This window comes from Lepidochelys kempii, chromosome 11, assembly GCF_965140265.1.
Source record: "Lepidochelys kempii isolate rLepKem1 chromosome 11, rLepKem1.hap2, whole genome shotgun sequence".
Classification (NCBI taxonomy): Eukaryota; Metazoa; Chordata; order Testudines; family Cheloniidae; genus Lepidochelys; species Lepidochelys kempii.
The window spans coordinates 46,753,100-46,772,234 of record NC_133266.1 but is presented as its reverse complement, the minus strand read 5'-3'; the positions used below and the strand labels follow the sequence as shown (position 1 = coordinate 46,772,234).

Here is a 19,135-nt window from a genome sequence, read left to right as displayed (position 1 = left end):
ATCCAATATAACTAATAATTCCCCATGTGGCACAGTATCAAACGCCTTACTGAAATCTAGGTAAATTAGATCCACTGCGTTTCCTTTGTCTAAAAAATCTGTTACTTTCTCAAAGAAGGAGATCAGGTTGGTTTGGCACGATCTACCTTTTGTAAAACCATGTTGTATTTTGTCCCATTTACCATTGACTTCAATGTCCTTAACTACCTTCTCCTTCAAAATAGTATTTACACATCAATTATTATTATTATTAGCACCACTGTAAATTAAGATACCTTATCTATAAATTATTTTAACGCCTTCTGAGTTTTCAATAAATTATTGAAAATAAGCAGTATTTTATAATTTTGGATTACATTAGTATGTTATCAAAAAGAAAAGGAGTGCTTGTGGCACCTTAGACTAACAAATTTATTTAATTTAATTAGTATGTTACGTATGCTAGCATCAACAAAACAAGAATGATATGCTTCTTGCCACTGAAAGAAATAAAAAGAGTGCAGGTGAGATAGAGTACTAACATATTCAGATTTCCCATGTTTATTAACCTACCTGTCCTACTTCAGATTTAGAGCTGTCTAGTTACTGAACTTGGGAAGTGATGTTTCTCTTAGTCTTTATGATCTGCACACTCTGTGTGTGTATGTATTTCTCTATATGTAACTACAATTCAAATACCTAGAAATTATTTTGTTTTTAAAACCTATTTAGAATATAAGTATTTGAATTGTCCTTGTGTAGATATTTATTGTGTTACAATTGTCTTTCATTTATGGATCAACTATGATATATGAAACAAAAGTATTTATCTTGTAATGCTGAGCCTCATAGTTGATTTTTTTTTTTTTACAGGGTGGTTTGTGTTGGTGGCGATGGGTCTACCAGTGAGATAGCTCATGGTCTACTACTTAGAGCTCAGATGGATGCTGGGAGAGATACAGATTACATTCTTTCACCTGTCAAAGCACCACTTCCTCTTGGCATTATACCAGCAGGTGAGAACAGAAGATACAGATTCATTTAAGTACCTTTCTTAAGTCTCTCTGATATATTATAGACTCTAAGGCCAGAAGGGACCACTGTGCTCATCTAATCTGATCTTCTGTATAACACGGGCTATAGGACTTCCTTGAATTAATTCCTGTTTGAACGAGAGCATATCTTCTGGAAAAATTATCTTGATTTTAAAATTTCCAGTGATGGAGGATCCACCACATCCTTTAATAAATTGTTCCAGTGGTTAATTACTCTCACTGTTCAAAATTTGCCTATCATTTCCAGTCTGAATTATACTGTTTCAGCTACTAGTATAAATAATAAATAAATCTTATTTAGATTAATTCACAGTAATGGCACAATCAGTTCCTTACCTGTGGGAGGATCCCCCGGGAGAGGAAATTTTAGTTCTCCGCCTGCTCCACCTCCCCATTCTCAAGTTCCATGGGAGGAGCAAGTTTCATCTCCATGCCTTCATGGAAATGGTGCCATCCTTGTGGATGTCCCTGGTGTCCTCCTACTTCCTTCCACCAGTTTCTTTGGCAGCATCTCCATTGGAGCAGGCTTCCAGGAGCTCCCCTTTGTTGCATGAATAGTAGAATCTCAGAGTTATGAACACCTCAGAATGGAGGTTGTTCATAACTCTGAAATGTTTGTAAATCTGAACAAAATGTTAAAGTTGTTCTTTCAAAAGTTTACAACCGAACATTGACGTAATACAGCATTGAAACTTTACAGAAGAAAAATGCTGCTTTTAACTATCTGTGCTTGTTTCATTTTAAATTTTCTTCGTCAAATCTTTTTTTAAGACCCTCACATCTTTTTTTTTTTTTTTAAGTAATTTATGTTTAACACAGTACTGAACTGCATTTGCCTTTTTTGGGGGTGTGTGTGTCGTGTCTCTGCTGCCGCCTGATTGCATATTTCTAGTTCCTAATGAGGTGTGTCATTGACTGGTCAATTCATAATTCTGGTATTTGTAACTCTGAGATTCTACTGTACTCTGGACTAGGCAGAGAGATTTCCACAGAGTCCAGAGAAAGGGATGATACTGCAGAGGTGATTGAGAAACCCCCATGGGGAAAGAGGGATATCTATGCATGGAGAGTCCCTTCTGTTTGTGGATTTAGGGGGCTGGGGGGGCAGGCTGATTGGACTTCATATTTGTAACTGCATTTTTCATGTATCCTTTATGACCAGTAAGGAAAAAAATGGAGATATGTCTTTTCTGTAAAGCTAATGGCCATTCATACCGTACTTTTTTAATCATTTCCCATAAGAAATATTGAAGTAAGTGCATGGGTTGCCTTTGGAATGATTTCAGCTATCCATATTCCTCTCCTTTTTAAATAAATCATGGTAGTCCTTTGCAAGTAGTATTAAAGAACTTCAACTTGCTTTTGCTTTTACAAACTGTAAATAACAGCAAAAACATTTTCAAAATGCAGTATTTAAAATAAGCAATAATTAGTAGAAAAATATGATGGATTATATTAGATATGATTTAAAGTACACAAAAACAAGGGAATGGTTTAGTGAGAGACCACACAATGATCTCAGCTACATGAAGCAAAATAATGTTAGGCCAGCATTCTGTCCTTCACATGTCATTTGAGTTGCTGCGAATGTGGTGGTGGTGTTATGAGATGGAATCTCTCCAACTTTTTACTTCATGCAATTTGGATGAGCTTAGGTTACTGTTCCTCTTCATTAGTACTTATTCTCTTGAGTTTATTAATAAGGAGTTGTACATCACAACCAAGAAAGATAGGTGCACCCAAAGGAATGTGGATTTAGAATATGTTTGGGAGTAAGTTGAACTGTAGGATGATTAAACTAATATAAATAATGAGAATATAATACATGCCTTTTAAGAGAGAGTTTTATATTTTTCTTAATCATATTTTGGTTAAGTATTATGTCATGCTGATTATATGTACTTCATAAATTACCGGTTTTGGATAAAGTAGTATATTTGTGTGTATTTAAAAGATATAGCTATAGATCATTAAGTAATTTTATAAATAAATTCACTGCACAAAATACCATGCTTTTCTGGTTGAGATGACTAAGAATAGAAGGTATTTTAGAGAGTATATTATTTACACGGATTAGAGTTCATTTTCTGCCCCTTAGAGTTGGTATAAGATTTAGAGTGCTAAGCAGCAGTTTTCAAGTTTCAGCATACTTGATGAGAGAGGACTGCTTTTGGAGCAGTTAGCCTCCTGGAGAGAGAGACCCAGAGGGAGTGTGTTTTTACTAAAATACTTCAAGTCAGTAGACCAAGCTGCTGTATTGTGGTCAAAATCAAATGGATCAGATGTAGGGAAGCCTGCAGTTGTACTGCTGGTCATTAGCAATAGTGTTTGTTGCTATGGGAACTACTGCTAAGGCACTGTACAAAGGGATTCAGATAGAGGGGGGAAAACTGGAAGAACATAAAAATAAAAAAGCAATCCAGTTGTTATAAAATAAGAGACAATCTATACACTGATGATTCTGATCCTTATCATCCTAAATAGTTAACTTAAATAAATTTGTGCTTTCCAATTAATTGGACAATAAAAATATTACCGAGGGACTGTTAATTTCTATGATATTTCAGGCAAAGAATGAAAGTGTTAGTGCAGTTTTCATGAGAATTTTAGATATGCTTGACTAGGAAGTCATTACATCACATTTATCTGTTTGGATGTGGGAGACATTAACAGCTTTATGAATATTCATGTTGTCTGGTTAATTACATTAATTGTTTTGCAGAAGTGCATGTACTTCCAAGAACAGGGTTGTTGTTTTTTATTTTTTTTACAATTTCTGCCTGGTACTCCATCATGCTTGAGATGAACTATTACACTTTTGTCATAACTCTGATGCTTTGAAGAGGGGAGAGTGAGAAGTAGCTTATTGTCAGAGAAAGAAGGGAAAATTCTAACTAGAATTTTATTTTTCTGGATAAAAAAATCTGTTGTAATTTTTTAAAATATATTTTGTGATAGTTCTGTAGAATAGTGCCAAAAGTTGAATCTTTTTAAAAACAAATAGTTTATTATGAGTGGTACCTAAATATTGAAGGCTAAATAATGATTGCACTCTGTAGCTTATGGGTTCATGGCATTCATTTTCTCCCTCTCCCTAAAGTGACAAGGTGCAGAGGCACCACACAGTCTCTGGTAAATGTAGGGTAAATAACATCTCACACCAGAAAGGAAGGAGGACATAATTTGGGAAATTAATAAATAGCTTAAAAAGGCAAGCAAGTATACTTTTAATATTTTGCCTATATATTGTCTGCCTGTTTACCTGTGTTATCTGTAGGCTTTTTGCAGTACATTGTATGTCTGTGTAATCCTGGTATGATGGGATCCTGATGCTTTATTGGGGTTGCTGGGCACTACCATCATATATATGTTAAATAATACAAGTTTGGTTGGGAGAAAAATGTTGTAGCATATAAGTGGATGTGTTCTAGATCTGTTCTTAATGGTACTGGTGGACAGGATCTTTTCTGAGCACAAGTCCCAAATTATGTCCCTTTTTTTTTTTTTAAATGTCCACAAGTATTTTGCCTCCTTACATGAGACGAAAAAAAGGTGGATTGTTGTCTTGTCTTCAAGTGAAAATGTGCATGTTCACGGCTTCTAGTCTAGTACATAGTATATAGATTTAAGAGGAGGGTCCAGTGCTTGGGGCCTATTTGTTTAGTAAGGACCTGATCAAACTCTCACTGAAGTCAATGGGAAGATTGCTGTTGACGTCAGTCAGGTCCTAGCCGTTCATAAATTCGCTTCAGGCTGCAGTAGCAAGTTGCTTCTGCTTAAATCAGGCAACCCCAACAGTGCAAAACAGACTGGTCCTGATCTATCAACTGTATTTCACCCTATGCAATGTCTTTATTGGCTTGATCCCTAAAGACAGCAAGTGGAAATTTTTCAAAAACATAGCACCCCTATTGCAGTCAATAGAAAGCAAAATTATTTTTGAACAGTTTCTAATAATCCAATTTGTGTGGTTTTGGGGATTTTTGTACGCATACCTGTTTTTTCTCCTACTGTAATTCTGGAGAGGGAATTTTGCATTTAAAACCCCTAGTAAGTCATTAGTATCAGTACGCAAACTTTCCCATCTTTTAAGTACTGATGGAGTTGGGATTCACGCAAGCACTTACATAACAGGTATTAGGCTTGCAAAAACAGTTTTGTTTTAAGATTGGAAAATGATTCTAACCAAACCATTTTGAACAACTTCATTTATGAAATGTCATGCAATGGTTCAGACCCTGTGCTTCAAACTCCAGAGATTACATGTTATAATGGCCTTTAAAACATAAAATGGTATTGAACATGCATTTGAGATTCTTTGCCAAAGATAAATTTTGAGGTCAATGCTGATTAGTTAATTTTCTAACCAAAAATGTTTCAAGTGCTATACATTATAGTATTACAGACACTGAATTAAAAAGCCCACAGAATTGTATCTTATAGGGAAATTTTTTTTAGAAATGATAATTTTGCTTTGTATTTTGACATCTATTGTACAACCACTAAAGGAAGGGAAAATCAAATAACATGGAGAAAATACTTGTTCTGTCAACTGAATGATGGATTTATAAATTGTAGATGGAATTTATGAAATTGTTTTCTGTGTCTAGTTGTAATGTCCTATTAGTGTGCTGCATAGCAAGTTGATAGTATTTCTTTTGAACCTGTCCGTTTCCATTTTCACCTCAAAGTACTTCATAACACTAATTTAACATTTTTTTTGGTTTTAGAAGAGAGAATGCAATTGAATAAAAAGGTTAATTGTATAACAATTTCTTTAGCAAAGAAGAGATGAATGAGTCAGATTAAATTTTTAATTCTTTAGAAAAAATACAGCTTCTTTAGAATTCTTAAAGTTTGGACAATATTCTCTATAGAATTTCTATTGCATTCACACACCCTGATTGTTTCCATGAGGTGCATTGCAAAACTGAAGATGTAAATTTCAAAGGTGGTTCTACACGCAGCATCTTGTTAGATGCATTCAATTCTTTCCTTCCTGTGGTGTAAATCCTGGGGTCATTACTCAGAGCCTCATCCTCCCAGGTACTGAGGGCTTCCCATGACTGGCTGAGTACTCTCAACTCCTGTTGAACTTCATGTGAGATGAGTTCACTGGAAATACTAAGCATTTTGTGGGACTGACCTCCCAGTTCTTAATCAATCCTTACTCAAGAAAACTATTACAAAAAGCAGTACGAGTTTCACTGAATAAGAACCTCAGGATTTGGTATTAGCTATATATTTGGATGCATAGCGCCTCCCAAGTTTTGTAATTCCTCCCTTCAGTAGGACATCGGAGATATCGATGTTTCTTTGTTGCAAACATGTACCTTTCATTTTAGTGCAAAATATTGCTTTTAAGTTGTTTACTTTCTTAGTATTAGGGTGTGTAGTTTTTTTGTTAGTAGATTTTCTTGTGTTCGCATGTGATTTTCTGATAGCCAAGTTAAGTGCTGTGAAATTTAAGGTGGCCTCAGGTTTCCAAAATTTTTCATTGCTGCCACAAAGTGTTACCTACTTTTAAATACCCTTTTCAAAGATCCACACTCCTTTGCCTAGCTTTTTTTTTTTTGTAGGCCCAAATTGTGTTTATTGCTAATGGACTTGAAGTGAGGATTGTTATTTTTTGCGTACATAGGAAGGCAGTAATCAATAGGCAGAGGATGATGCATAGTTTACAATTGCAACATAACTTCTATTTACAAGTTACTTTATATAGTAGACCAGGCTAAAGAGTCTTGCCCTGTAGAGTAGAAAGTTTATTCAAAGGAATCCAGTTACAAATTCAACCAAATTCTTCTTCCTCAAAAGTCTATATTGAGTGAAACATCGTTTTATTTATTTTGTTTTGTATTCTCCAGTCTATCATTCAGTACCATTCTTATAACAATTGTTTGTATTAATTTTTACAGGTTCCACTAATGTTTTGGCTCATACTCTTCATGGAATCAACCATGCAGTAACTGCAACATTACATATTATAATGGGTAATTCATAAATGTGTTATCAGAAGCTTTCAGATAATTAAAAGACATATTACTTAAAAAATTGAATACATGTTCATAAAGGAAGAGTGCTTGCCTAACAAATCAATGATACTTTGTTGTGTCAGGGTGAAGTTTATATCATAAAATAGTTTGGTTTGAAAGGGACCTCTCCTATGAGATCTAATCCACTGTGTATTGTAACAAAGTTGATTCTCTAAACTGTTCTTGATAAACTATTCTTGGGTATCTAGTATGACTATTAGTAGCTGCATCGATGAGAGTTCACCACATTCCATGGCAGATGGTGTCATTGATTAACTGGTTTATACTGCTTTTCTTTTAATTTAGTAAGTTAGGAAAAGCCAGAGTTGAACAGGCAACCTTTAACTCTGTCCCTTATGTATGTGCATTATGATACACAATTCACTGGCCTGATCATACTTTTTTAAAATTCAGGATGCCTGCCTAATAATAGTAGGAAAAATGGGTGGTACTCAGTGATTGAAGCAATTTTTATCCTCATCTTTCGGTGTGGGTTCAAGGCATACCAACAATTTCTGGATGGAAGTAGTTGTTTACTCCACAACATGGCATCATTCACCATCCAACGTGCACAATAAATGGGGCAGAATTTCTAAGTATATGAAAAATAATATGTGATTATGCTATTCAATATTATGTGTATTCAAAAGGGACAGAGTTAAGGTTGCCAGTGGAATCTTAACTTTGACTTTTCCTGAATTTTGAATATTTCACTTTGCATCATTAATGTTCCTTTTCAAGGCAGATTTTTGTATGGAACTGTATTGACTTTCTTGAAAAGAAAAATGGGGGGAAAAAACCCTGTTCCATCAAGTGTAACTGCTTGCTAGACCTTAGCTGAATGCTTTATTGGTTAATATGTCAATCGATGCAAGAGCACTTGTTCCATTTCAAATATTAATATTGAACATGCCCCGGTACATTAGATTGGAAATTTCACTTCACTTTCTTTTTCACATATGCACAAATCCAATGGAAACCTGAGAGAGAGAGAGTTTATTAATGATGATTTTCATTCAGTTTTTATAGGTTCCCATGTCTCGAACATAGGCAGCTAGTTTTATCAGATAGAAACCAGCATGTATGTTTGAAGTATGTTTTAAATTCCTTATAACTTGGCCAATGAAAACCCAGTTTTCACCTGACCATCAAATCATGCATCTCTTATGTAAGGGACTTTGTGTAGGTAAGTTTAGGTTGCAAACTAATGGAATATTTGCAGCTTTGATGTCTGCTGTAATATTTCAGGACATATACAACCAGTGGACATCTGCACTTTCAGTAGTCCAAGCAAGCTTCTTCGTTTTGGGTTCTCAGCTATGTTTGGTTTTGGTGCAAGAACTCTGGCTTTGGCAGAAAAGCATCGCTGGATGCCCTCCAACCAGCGGAGAGATTTTGCTGTAATTAAAACACTGGCAAGTCTAAAGTATGCTGGTTTATTTTCAATATTTTTATTTTCCTCATTAAAATGTAATGTTATTACCCTCAGTTTTACCAGATGTTAAATATATATTAATATATTTCTTAATGTTTATAAAAATGAGACTGCAGGCAGACACTTTTCAGGTTTTACCATTGACTTCCTTGCAATGTCACCATTTAATTAGGAGAAGCTTCTGTATATTCAGCATCATCATCTTAAAATTATTTTAACCTTGATAAAAGCAGATTTAGCAGTCAGAATATTGGTTTATGTGGAATGAATGTCAATATTTTTCTAGGCCAGAGGAATGTGAGTTATCATTTCTACCTCTGAAAAATTCGCTGCAGGGCTCCCAGGAGAATGTTACGTAAGTAAACCTGACTTAAACAATCCTGTATCTATACAAGTATGTATCGTTGAAGATAAAATTAGAACAAAATGAAATATTGTTTTGATGCAATATTATAACAAGGCAAAATGGAACTTTTTCTTTTAAGATTGATTTAGTTAACTATTAATTTTTCCCTTATATAAAGTATTCATTAACCTTGCTCTGTTGTTTTACTTTTGATGTTAGCAGTACAGAGGACCTGTCAGACAAGCGCTACTCCATTTTTGTTCACTTTTTTCCAGTGTCAGAGATCTAATTTATTCTTAAACTGTAACATTAAACATTGTTCAATTACTTTAAAAATTTTATTTCTTTACATTCTTTATTATTTTAATTGTTTTATGTGACACATTTTTATTTTTAGAACGAAGAAAGAGAGACTTAAAAAATCTGGTGAGTTTCAAATTAAATTGTCCTGAAAAGTGAACTGTGTTTGGTTAAACTAATGTAATACCAAATTACTCTGTTTTATTTAGACAGCAAGGTTCAGTGGCACACAACCCAAGATTACTTCCTGAATGTGAGCATTATGGCAATCCCATGTCTATGTTCAATGGCACCAAGAGGCTTGGCACCTAATACCAGGTCAGTACGGGTTTAAAGAATTAGAGTAATGTCTATAAATTCTGACATCTTATTCTAAAACCTTGGCTTTTCCTGGAATGCCTGCCTGTGTCTCGGGCAGTCTAGACCCTCTTGTAGTGGGGGGAGGATGGACTGCACTTGACTCCATAATCTCAAGAATTGTAATCAGTTTTTGGATCAAGTCATCTAACTAGAATAATCATTGGATAATTACTGTGATTAAATTAGTTGACAAGACTGACTTAAGTAGTAGTCATCAAGTAATCATCTGTCTCAGGTTTCTTGATAGGAGGAAAAGTGGGTCATGGATTTCTCATAAAAATTCCTCTTGAACTGGAATTCTTCAGTTGGGAAAGTCATGTTGATTTTTTTTTCCCCTACCATAAAGAATTTTAAATGCTTATTTTGTCATTTTGACAAATTCAGGAAACACAATTTTTACTAATCCCTCTAAATTAAAAAGGCATCTCTCATAGTTTCAGGGGAACTGCGTAGTGTTGGTGATTGGTTACGAAAGTTAGATCTTTTCACCTTTAGCTAACTAATCTGAATATAATCCCAGATTGAAATGTTGAAAATATTTATCATCTGATAGCTAGCAAAGTATGAAAAGTGGTAACTGTGAATAGTGAGTTCATAATCAACTGTGTCCCAGCCATTAGCCCATTTTAGTCAGAAGAACTGGACAAATAGCCATTGCATTCGTCAGTCATGCAGTCAGTTTGCCTTTACCTTGTGCCTGTTTTTTCTGCAGTTTCCCAACTGTAGGGGATGTTTTGGTTTCACATACCACACCAGATCTCATGCAACTTTCATTGGCTTTTGGCAAAAGGCTACTCACCACTAGGTATAATAACTTGCTTTGTTCGCTTCAGCCCCTCTTGCCTGCCTTGTAAGCAATTTAAATAGATATTCTTCAGAAAAGCAAATTCACCAATCCATATGTACTCTTGGGATATGGCTCCTCTGTGGGAGATAGTTTTACTGAAAAGTTTTCATACCAGAACAGTCTTCCTAGAGAGGGAAATGTAAGGCATCATAGCCTGGATTATTATTATTATTATTATTTATTTGTTTATTAAGAGAAAAAGTATGTACTTGAAGATAGTATGTTGATGTTCTATACTGTTTAGAAATCTATTCTGTCAGCATGTTCACTCTCAGTGCAGTTTTCCAGGCAATAGAAAAGGTTCTGTGTAGATTTTAGGAAGAAGGTCTTTCAACTTTCCTCTCTCATCCTCTCTAATCTATCCCCTGTCTTTCAATGGTTGCAGATCTAATGACACCTCCCAGGCACTGTTTAGAACCCAAGTGCAGATGAATTTGTTTGTTCCCCTCCGCCCTCTCCCCCCCAGCATCTCAGATAACAGTGTACTACTGTGTCTTCGACACAGCCTGAATTCCAGCTGTCAGCACTGTTCTTCTAACAAGATGGCCAAGGAGAAGCACTCAGCTAGATAAAGAGAGGGGTGCTTTCCCTGCAGGTGCCTCTTGCAGCACAGTGAACAGCAGCAGCGCTGCACAGGGTGGAAGATCAAATGCTGCACCAATTGCAGCAGGAATGTGAGCCATTTGTGAAGCACTTGGCCACCACTGCAACCTCGCCTACTGTCTTCACTCCAACTGTCATGTTTCCCCCCGAGAGCCTGTTCATTTGCATCTTACAAGACATTTTGATCAGACTGAATACATTGGGTCTGACTGACCACTGTTCGTGTTAATCCAGTTTTACAGCTACTAGTCTAAAGCCTCAAAAGTGACTATGATTTTGGATCCCTCGGTATTTGGGTGCCCTGCTTGAGACACCCTAAAGGGGTTGGTTTTTAGAGTGTAGGTGCTCGGCACTTTCTAAAAATCATCCCCCTTGAAAGTATCTCAGTGGCACACAAAAATGGAAGCATTCAAAATCACTAGTCACTTCTGAAAATGTGGGCCATAATGACTAAATAAGATATTGTTGCACAAAATTATATGCCTGCCTGGCAGAATATGTGGGTTTCTTGATCATAAAATAGTGAGCTAGAGAGAACTTTTCAAACACCTCCTTTACCTTGCATCCCATCTCAGAAAACCTCTGCAACATCAGATGACTCCACAACAAAAAAAGATTGTCCCAAACTAAGAGTTGCCACTGTAGAGGATACTCTGCAGAATGTTGAGGTCCACAGGGATGTAGCAATGCAGAATTCAGTGTGTGCAAAGGCAAAGTCCCCAGCAGGGGATAAAGCCCATTCAGAAAGATTTATGGCAGCATTTTAGGAAGACAGTATCTTAAATTGTAACTTTCAGATTGAACATTGGCATCCACTTCTTAGCAGACACTATACAATGAAATTATCATCCTCATAGATGCTGCCTCTGTCCATCATGTCCTCAAGCTGATAGGATCTCAAGTCTTTGCTGTTCTCCTCCAAGTTTTTCCTTCCTTTCATTTAACTCTTGATTGTAAACTCCAGTAATACTGTCAGAATGTTGGTGTCTTGTGTATGAGATTAGAATAGTCTCATTAACATCTGTCAATTGCTCTAAGAGGTGAATTTATCAGTCAAGGTTCCTTACTTTCATATCGCAGATTGTTATCATAGTTTTCTGTGTTAAACAGTTTTTATTCATTGTTCCTGTTGATGTTTCATTTTGTGGGCTGCTGTACATAACAGACCCCTCTACTGAAGGATGTCTTTGGCACCAAAACTTGTGTGTACCATAAAATCCCTGTCCCGAGGAGTTTACAATCTAATGCAAGTATTAAGGGCCAAATGCCCAGATGGTGTAAATCAAGATAATTCCATTAATAGAAATACATCGATTTATGCATGATGTTGTTTTGTGAAAGGACAGTCTTTATATCATCTTTTAAGTAAGCAAACATGTACAAATATTAATTTGATGGCAGTATTCTACAACTAGATTTACTTTTAATTGATTTTTATATGAAATTCATCAGCTTTTTATGTGAAATGACTTTAGATTAATGTTAATAATGTTAGATTAATGTTAATTAATGTTAATTTCATAATTTAAGTATAGTGGATTCCTATCTACATTGTTTTTTTCCTGAAGCTGACTGTAATCAACAAATTAACTGAAAAATTTCGAAGCTTTTTAATGTTCACTGTATTGCTGTTATTCCTTGGTTTAGGATTCTATTTACCATTTATTTCATTTAATCTATAGATTTCCCCTTTTGCCACAGTTAACTAAAGTGATTTGAATTAAATTTAAACATTTGTATATATAAAGCAGTAGAACAATTAAACTTAATCTGTAATTCTCTCATGATAGTTTATTAGACTGTATCTCTAATTTCATGTGAAGTAAGCATCAGAATAAGAAGCTCTCAAGAGTAAGCTGATTCTTATGTATAATTGTTGGGAAAGTATTTGATTCATAACTAAATAAAAATCACTGAAGTATATTGAAAAGTTCTGAATAAATTTAGTAAAGTTAATCTTGTTTTATATTGATTTTTAAACCAATTTAAAATGATTGTGAATTTAGTTTAAGGACTTAAGACCTTTGAATGTAACATTAGTTTAATCAAAACGTACTTTTCAGGTTGAATAATGGTAGCATGGCTCTTATTGTTGTTCGAAACACTTCTCGGGCAGAGTTTATAAAACATCTGAAAAGATATGCCAGTGTAAAAAATCAGGTACAGTTAATCCTATTTTTTTTTTGTGTGATTATAAAAGAGCTACTAATCATGAAGGTAGACATGCTACAGGAGTTAACATTAGTGTCCTCATAAGGAGACTTAGTTTTCCTGTCAGAATGCATTAGCCCCCTTTTATCTGATTTTTGAAAATCTCTAATCAGACTACTACCGATTAGCCTGTTTCAGCCCATCTGTTATGGTTTAGTTTATATGTGGTTTACACCAGCAGTTGCACAAAAGTGTAAAGCTCCTAAACTAAAATAAGGACAGAGAAATTTTGTGTTTAAATTTAGTGTACTGAGATTAAGGGCACATACTGGGGACCAGATGCTACTCTTCAGAAGAAACAAATTTTGGCAAATCACTGCATGCTATGATGGCTGCAGTAGTTTTAGCAGATTATGCCCTTTGATTTTCATAGACCCCAGTTCCTGGATATGAATGGACTGTAGGAGAGGTTTCCAGATCTGCCCTTTAAAAACACATGGTCAATATTCCACTTTTTCTTTAGCTGCATCACAGAAATTAGAGTTAAGTGGTGCTTTTGTTTCTTCTATCAGCGTGCCTCACTGTTGCTTCAAAATACTTAGTGCAAACCGAAGTAAATGTATACTTTCATGTTATACTGATCATCTTCCAAATGAGTCATATTATTATGTAAAATTAGTGATAGGCAAGTTTAGGTTTGGTTCAAATAATCGTTCAGAATTTAGGACCTTTTGAAGAGGTGTCCTTCCTTTGTGCTGGATGTCATCCCTGGGAGATGCCTAGTTCCATATTGTGGTGGCAGCACCAATATGCCTCAGAAAAGGCTTTAGCCTTTCTCATTCTGTCAGCTAGCACTTGTGAAAGGAAACGTGGACCCACTTTATAATCTACATGAACCTTTACTATGCCTATAACTCACCTCATTTGGGTCAGGGTTACTGGTTATGATGGACAAGCTGGAAAAACACAGCATAACTTTCAAATCCTTGAGTAAGTCTGCAGAGTTGAAAAATACACCACTTTGCTTGTAAAGTGAGCAAATGTATCTGGAAATAATTGCATGACAATAAAAATGGAATCCTGTGATACCATTTCTGTTGAGTCACTTTTCAAAGTAAAATAGCACATTAAATTATGAACACTGGCTTGAATATAAACAATACATTTCATGAGATCAAAGCCAGAGTCAAGATTTTAGTTTGTTCTGTCCAGGAAACAAGTTGCCCATAAAATGTACATGACTGAAAAAATTGCATGACAAATGGGTAGTTAATGTCTCTTGCTTTATCTACATTGATATTTACTAGTGTGTTTTCTGTATCCATAGTGCACCAACATGAACACCATTAAACTGGAACCTTTTTTGGTAATGCTCTAATGCATTACTTAGCGCTCATATAATGCTTTGTATCTGTGAATCGGATATTGTACTTTACTGGGATTAATTTCCAAACTGGAAAACATTAAATTAGGCTTGAATAAAGACTGGGAGTGGATGAGTCATTACACTAACTAAAAGCTATTTCCCCATGCTAATTTCCCCCTACTGTTACTCACACCTTCTTGTCAACTGTTTGAAATGGGCCATCCTGATTATCACTACAAAAGTTTTTTTTCTCCTGCTGATAATAGCCCACCTTAATCAATTAGTCTCGTTAGAGTAGGTATGGCAACCCGCATTTTTTTCATGGTGTGTGTGTGTGTATATGTGTGTGTATATATATATCTTCCTACTATATTTTCCACTGCATGCATCTGATAAAGTGGGCTTTAGCCCACAAAAGCTTATGCTCAAATACATTTGTTAGTCTCTAAGGTGCCAGAAGTACTCCTTGTTCTTTTTTCTTTCCCAAGTTTCCCAGTTTCATGCTGCCTCATACCTGAAAATCAGCAAGACACCTTGTTTGCTGCTCCTGTTCTCTAAAACTTATCCTACTTAGATCAGCTAGTTTTTCTGTCTATGAAGTCTGTCTCTCTGTGTGTGTATGGTTCAGGAAGTAAAAATGTTAAAGAAAGCAAGTTTATATGTGAATTTTAGTAATATAGTAATCCATTGAAGCTTAAAACTCTGAACAATGCTTGTCTTTGTCTGAGGCATTGTTCGATCAGAGTGCATTGGCTTTATGCTACTCAGTTGGGGAAGAACAATTAATTGTAGCCTAAAAGTCTCCTACTGAAATCAGCACTCTTCAGCAAATTCTGGCTTCTCTGTGGGAGATATCTCAGTCTCCCTTATCCTTCTTCCCTGTTTTTTGTAATTTCTTAGTGAGTACTTTCCCAAGAAAGATCCACTTCTAGGCAACTCCAGATGCTTCTCTGCCTCAGCCATTGCCATTCTGTACCAAAATAAAAAAAAAAAATTGCTCAGATGATAGTCTCTTGATCTAAATTACCATGAAATGTTCAGAAGATGTATGTCTGATGGTTTAGGATTAACTAAATTTAACTTGTTTTTACATACTTTTCATATTAATCTAAAACCATGGGAATAATAGAAATTGAGGGCCAACAACATGGTAGGTTCTTCATAACATAGAGGAAGCCACAGTACTTCACCTAATGATCTTTATGTTTAAATAGTCTAAATATTAAGCTGGGAAATAAAACTGTGCTCTACGTACTCCACATAAATAGCTGTTTTGAAATTCTTGTACCTGGGAAGATTTATTGTAGGAAATATTCTTCATTCAGTTTAAGTCTGAGGTTCTAGTGTATTTAAGGAGAAAAAGTAAGCTTTTAATTTCACAGTTTTAACCTATTTTGAGTTACCTCTTTAACTAATACACATTTGTGTTTGTTTTAGTTTAATTTTCCCTTTGTTGAGACCTATGCAGTTCAGGAAGTAAAAGTTCAACCAAGAACTGAAATTGGGTATGATACTGAAGAAAATGTGTATTTGCATGCTACTTCTGCAGAAGGGAATTATCCTTGGAATATAGATGGAGATTTAATGGAAGGAGCATCAGAGGTTCACGTTCGGTAAGGCTAAGCATAGTAACATTGGATTTGATGAACTAGACTATTGGCCCATCACATGTGATATCCAGCCTGCAGGCGTAGTCAGGCAAAACACCTGCTAGACTTGGCCAATTGTACTGTTATCTCTTTCTTGTGTACAAGAGATAACATTCCCCCAAAAAGTTGACTTTAGGAAAATTTGTTGCTAAAACTGTCAGACAGGTCTATATTCTGCCATTATTTAAAATGGTTCTAAAAAAGAATGTAATAGTATAATACATCAATGTATCAGTGCATATCTTAGAAAATGTGCTTCTGCAATTTCATTTTTCAACTACTGAGGATTGCACCAATTATGAGAGGGCAGAATCAAGCACACCATGGACTTTGCATGTTTATCTTTGCATGTTAAAGTTGTATATTCAGTTAATACTGTGGCAATACAGGTCCCTGTGTTGTTGAGGACCGAAGGGTCCTCTGCATAAGTGTTGACAGCTTAGTATATTGTCCAAGAAAAAAAATAGTTTCTGGGTAGAATAGAATTTCTATCAATCTCAAGGCTGTAAATAATAGAATTTTTGGATGGAATTGTTTTATTGAACTCAAACATTTTATAAAAGTTTGTATTTTACAAAATCTAAAAAACTGGGACTAGTGTGAGTTGGGTGTTTAAGAGATTATCACAAATTTGCCACATTATTCCCATATAAGTACTGTATAGGGAATGTTGCAAATGTTCATATTTTACTCCTGCTCACTCTGTAATCCCCGTATCACAAAAAGGGGTGCTGATGTTGCTCAAAGTGAGCTATGTTTAGCCTGGAGAGAAGAAGGTTGTCATTACACTAAGTTCATAATGCAGTGGGCCTTATTTCAGGTTGAAAAGAGGGCCTTTTTTGAAGGTTCAAGATGAACTCCCTACCAGCCAGGCTCTGAATTCTGAGATCAGACTTAAGTTTGCTGCTTGGAAGTACCCACCGTGCCTTTTGTGTATTTGCAGAGTTAACCAAATATGTAGTGCCATACAACAGAACTTGTTTGATTGTGAAGAGTTAGTGCTATTTGAGGATGGTTAAGGAATGGAAATACATGAACACACACAGTTGAACAATCCCTGGAGTGGAAAAGGGAGTTGGCTTATTCTCCAATAATAACACTGTGGCCAGCCAGAAACATGGAGCTGATGGTGGGAGGCTCACTATAACACAGGGTGCGGATGTGGAGGGAATGAAAGAGGGACCATGATATCCCTTTCCAACCCAAACCTCCAAATTAAAAAGATTCTCTCTCCGAAGTTTTTAGTAATCCAAAGAAGAGACTGGAAGTAAGCATACTCCAGCTTAATTTTATTCCATATAATGTATTATATAAATTTGTCCTCAAAGAAAATGTTACATGAAAACTACGATAGAGTTAATAAGTTACTTTATTTTTATTTCTTCACTTCGTAGGGTGCACCCACAACTTATTAATCTTTATGGAGTGAGCATTGATGAACTGGATGATTCCAAAGCAATGTGCACTTGTCTGTAGAAGAAATTTATGAAGAAATGTGTTTCATGGTGCAGGTTCGACATAAGACTCATTTTCATCTTTAAACAGCTATTTAAGGCCCATTCCTTCACCCACTGAAGTCCAAGGACCAAGACTGAAATTAGGATGTTTATATAGAACTAACAATATTACAAAGATTTTTATCAAGTAAAATAATTGTAATTATCAAACAAAATGTTTATAGTTTTAACCTTAAAAAACCCCTGAAAATAAATACATTAACAAATATACTTATTTGTAGGTTTTATATATTTGGTAAAAAAGTGATTACTAGAATTTCAGCAGGAAAATGTAAAGTTTTTTTTTAAACAGGGGCTGAGTTCAATTTGGGGTCTGATTTGGTTACCCTTAATTGTATCTAGTCATATTTTACTTCACTAGTAACCCTAATTCATATCGCTAGAACTAGTCATAAAGTACTACTTTACTGTGAGTTGGGGTGGGCATAATTTGGCTTCTGTCAGGTCCTTCAATTTCCAGATAATCTCTGACCTTTAAATGAGATGATGTAAAAATTTGCTTGCTTTCAGCATGCTACAAGTTAGGTCTTAAACTACTTTTCCTTTTACAAAGGGTATTCACTTAGAATGTAACATTTGTTCAAACTTACTTAAAGTAAACTTTAAATATTTTCTATAAGATTAAAGTTTAAAACTATCAGTAAAAAGCATTAATTTTTGCTAGAATAAGGCAGAAATGCTGAGTAAGATTTCTAATTTTAGATTTTGAGTGATACTTTCATAGTACACATATTTTAAGTAGAAAGTAGGTATGTAAACAGATTAATTTTATAAATTACATGGTAAATGCAATAATTATGCATGACACTGGTACAGATTAGGATTCCAACCTTCATGGGAATTGAATTTTTCATGGAACTGTGGTTATCCCCTGCATTGCGATTGGTGGGAACTAACATCTTGACAGATTTGTCAGCCTGCTTGACCTGCAGGACGAGAAGAAGCTTAGATGTGTGTGCGTGCTCTTGTTCATTAGGTTAAAGATATGAGGCATCCCAACCAGGGCTGAGGGAGGAACACTGCATTTCCCTGTGACTAAACCACAGCCGTTGTTGCCCACTGGTCTTTAAGGCCTCAATTCATTAAGCATTTAAGTCACGGGGATTTCACTATGTGCTTAAATCTTTGCTGAACTGGGGCCCAAGTATTTAAATGGGATTAATGAGGACTACAGGAACACACTAGAAGTTTGGTTCATATTTTTAATAAGCATTACACCTCAACCTTAAATCAAACAATTAGCATGGATATTTTCTTTCTTCCTCCACTCCCTTCACAAGTAGCACTAGCAAATGGTTATTCATCTTCAAAAAAAACCCATAGAACCAAATTCTGTCTTCATACTCACATTTAACGTCAATGGAACTGCAGGGAAGGCACCTGTGGGCATAATTTGGCCTGCAGTAACCGGCCAAATAATCTGCAGTATAGTGGATTACAAAGTAAATCCCGTGGACCAAATTCTGCTCTCCATTACAATGGTGTAAAACGAAAG

The 19,135-nt window shown here is 35.4% G+C and overlaps 1 protein-coding gene across 8 annotated transcripts in view; it reads left to right on the top strand.

Annotated features, from left to right (window-relative positions):
* Positions 1 to 18,225, top strand: part of CERKL (CERK like autophagy regulator) — a 97,553-nt gene extending 79,328 nt beyond the window's left edge. For 2 of the 8 annotated variants that reach the window (XM_073306061.1, XM_073306067.1), the window contains exons 5-13: positions 853 to 995; positions 6,950 to 7,024; positions 8,315 to 8,492; positions 8,788 to 8,856; positions 9,245 to 9,273; positions 9,357 to 9,465; positions 13,021 to 13,117; positions 15,912 to 16,087; positions 17,518 to 18,224. In XM_073306061.1, the coding sequence (XP_073162162.1) occupies positions 853 to 995; positions 6,950 to 7,024; positions 8,315 to 8,492; positions 8,788 to 8,856; positions 9,245 to 9,273; positions 9,357 to 9,465; positions 13,021 to 13,117; positions 15,912 to 16,087; positions 17,518 to 17,599 (958 nt within the window). In that variant the 3' untranslated portion in view covers positions 17,600 to 18,224. The other 6 variants (XM_073306063.1, XM_073306062.1, XM_073306068.1 and 3 more) reach the window with 6 other exon arrangements.
* The last annotated feature ends 910 nt before the right edge of the window (positions 18,226 to 19,135 follow it).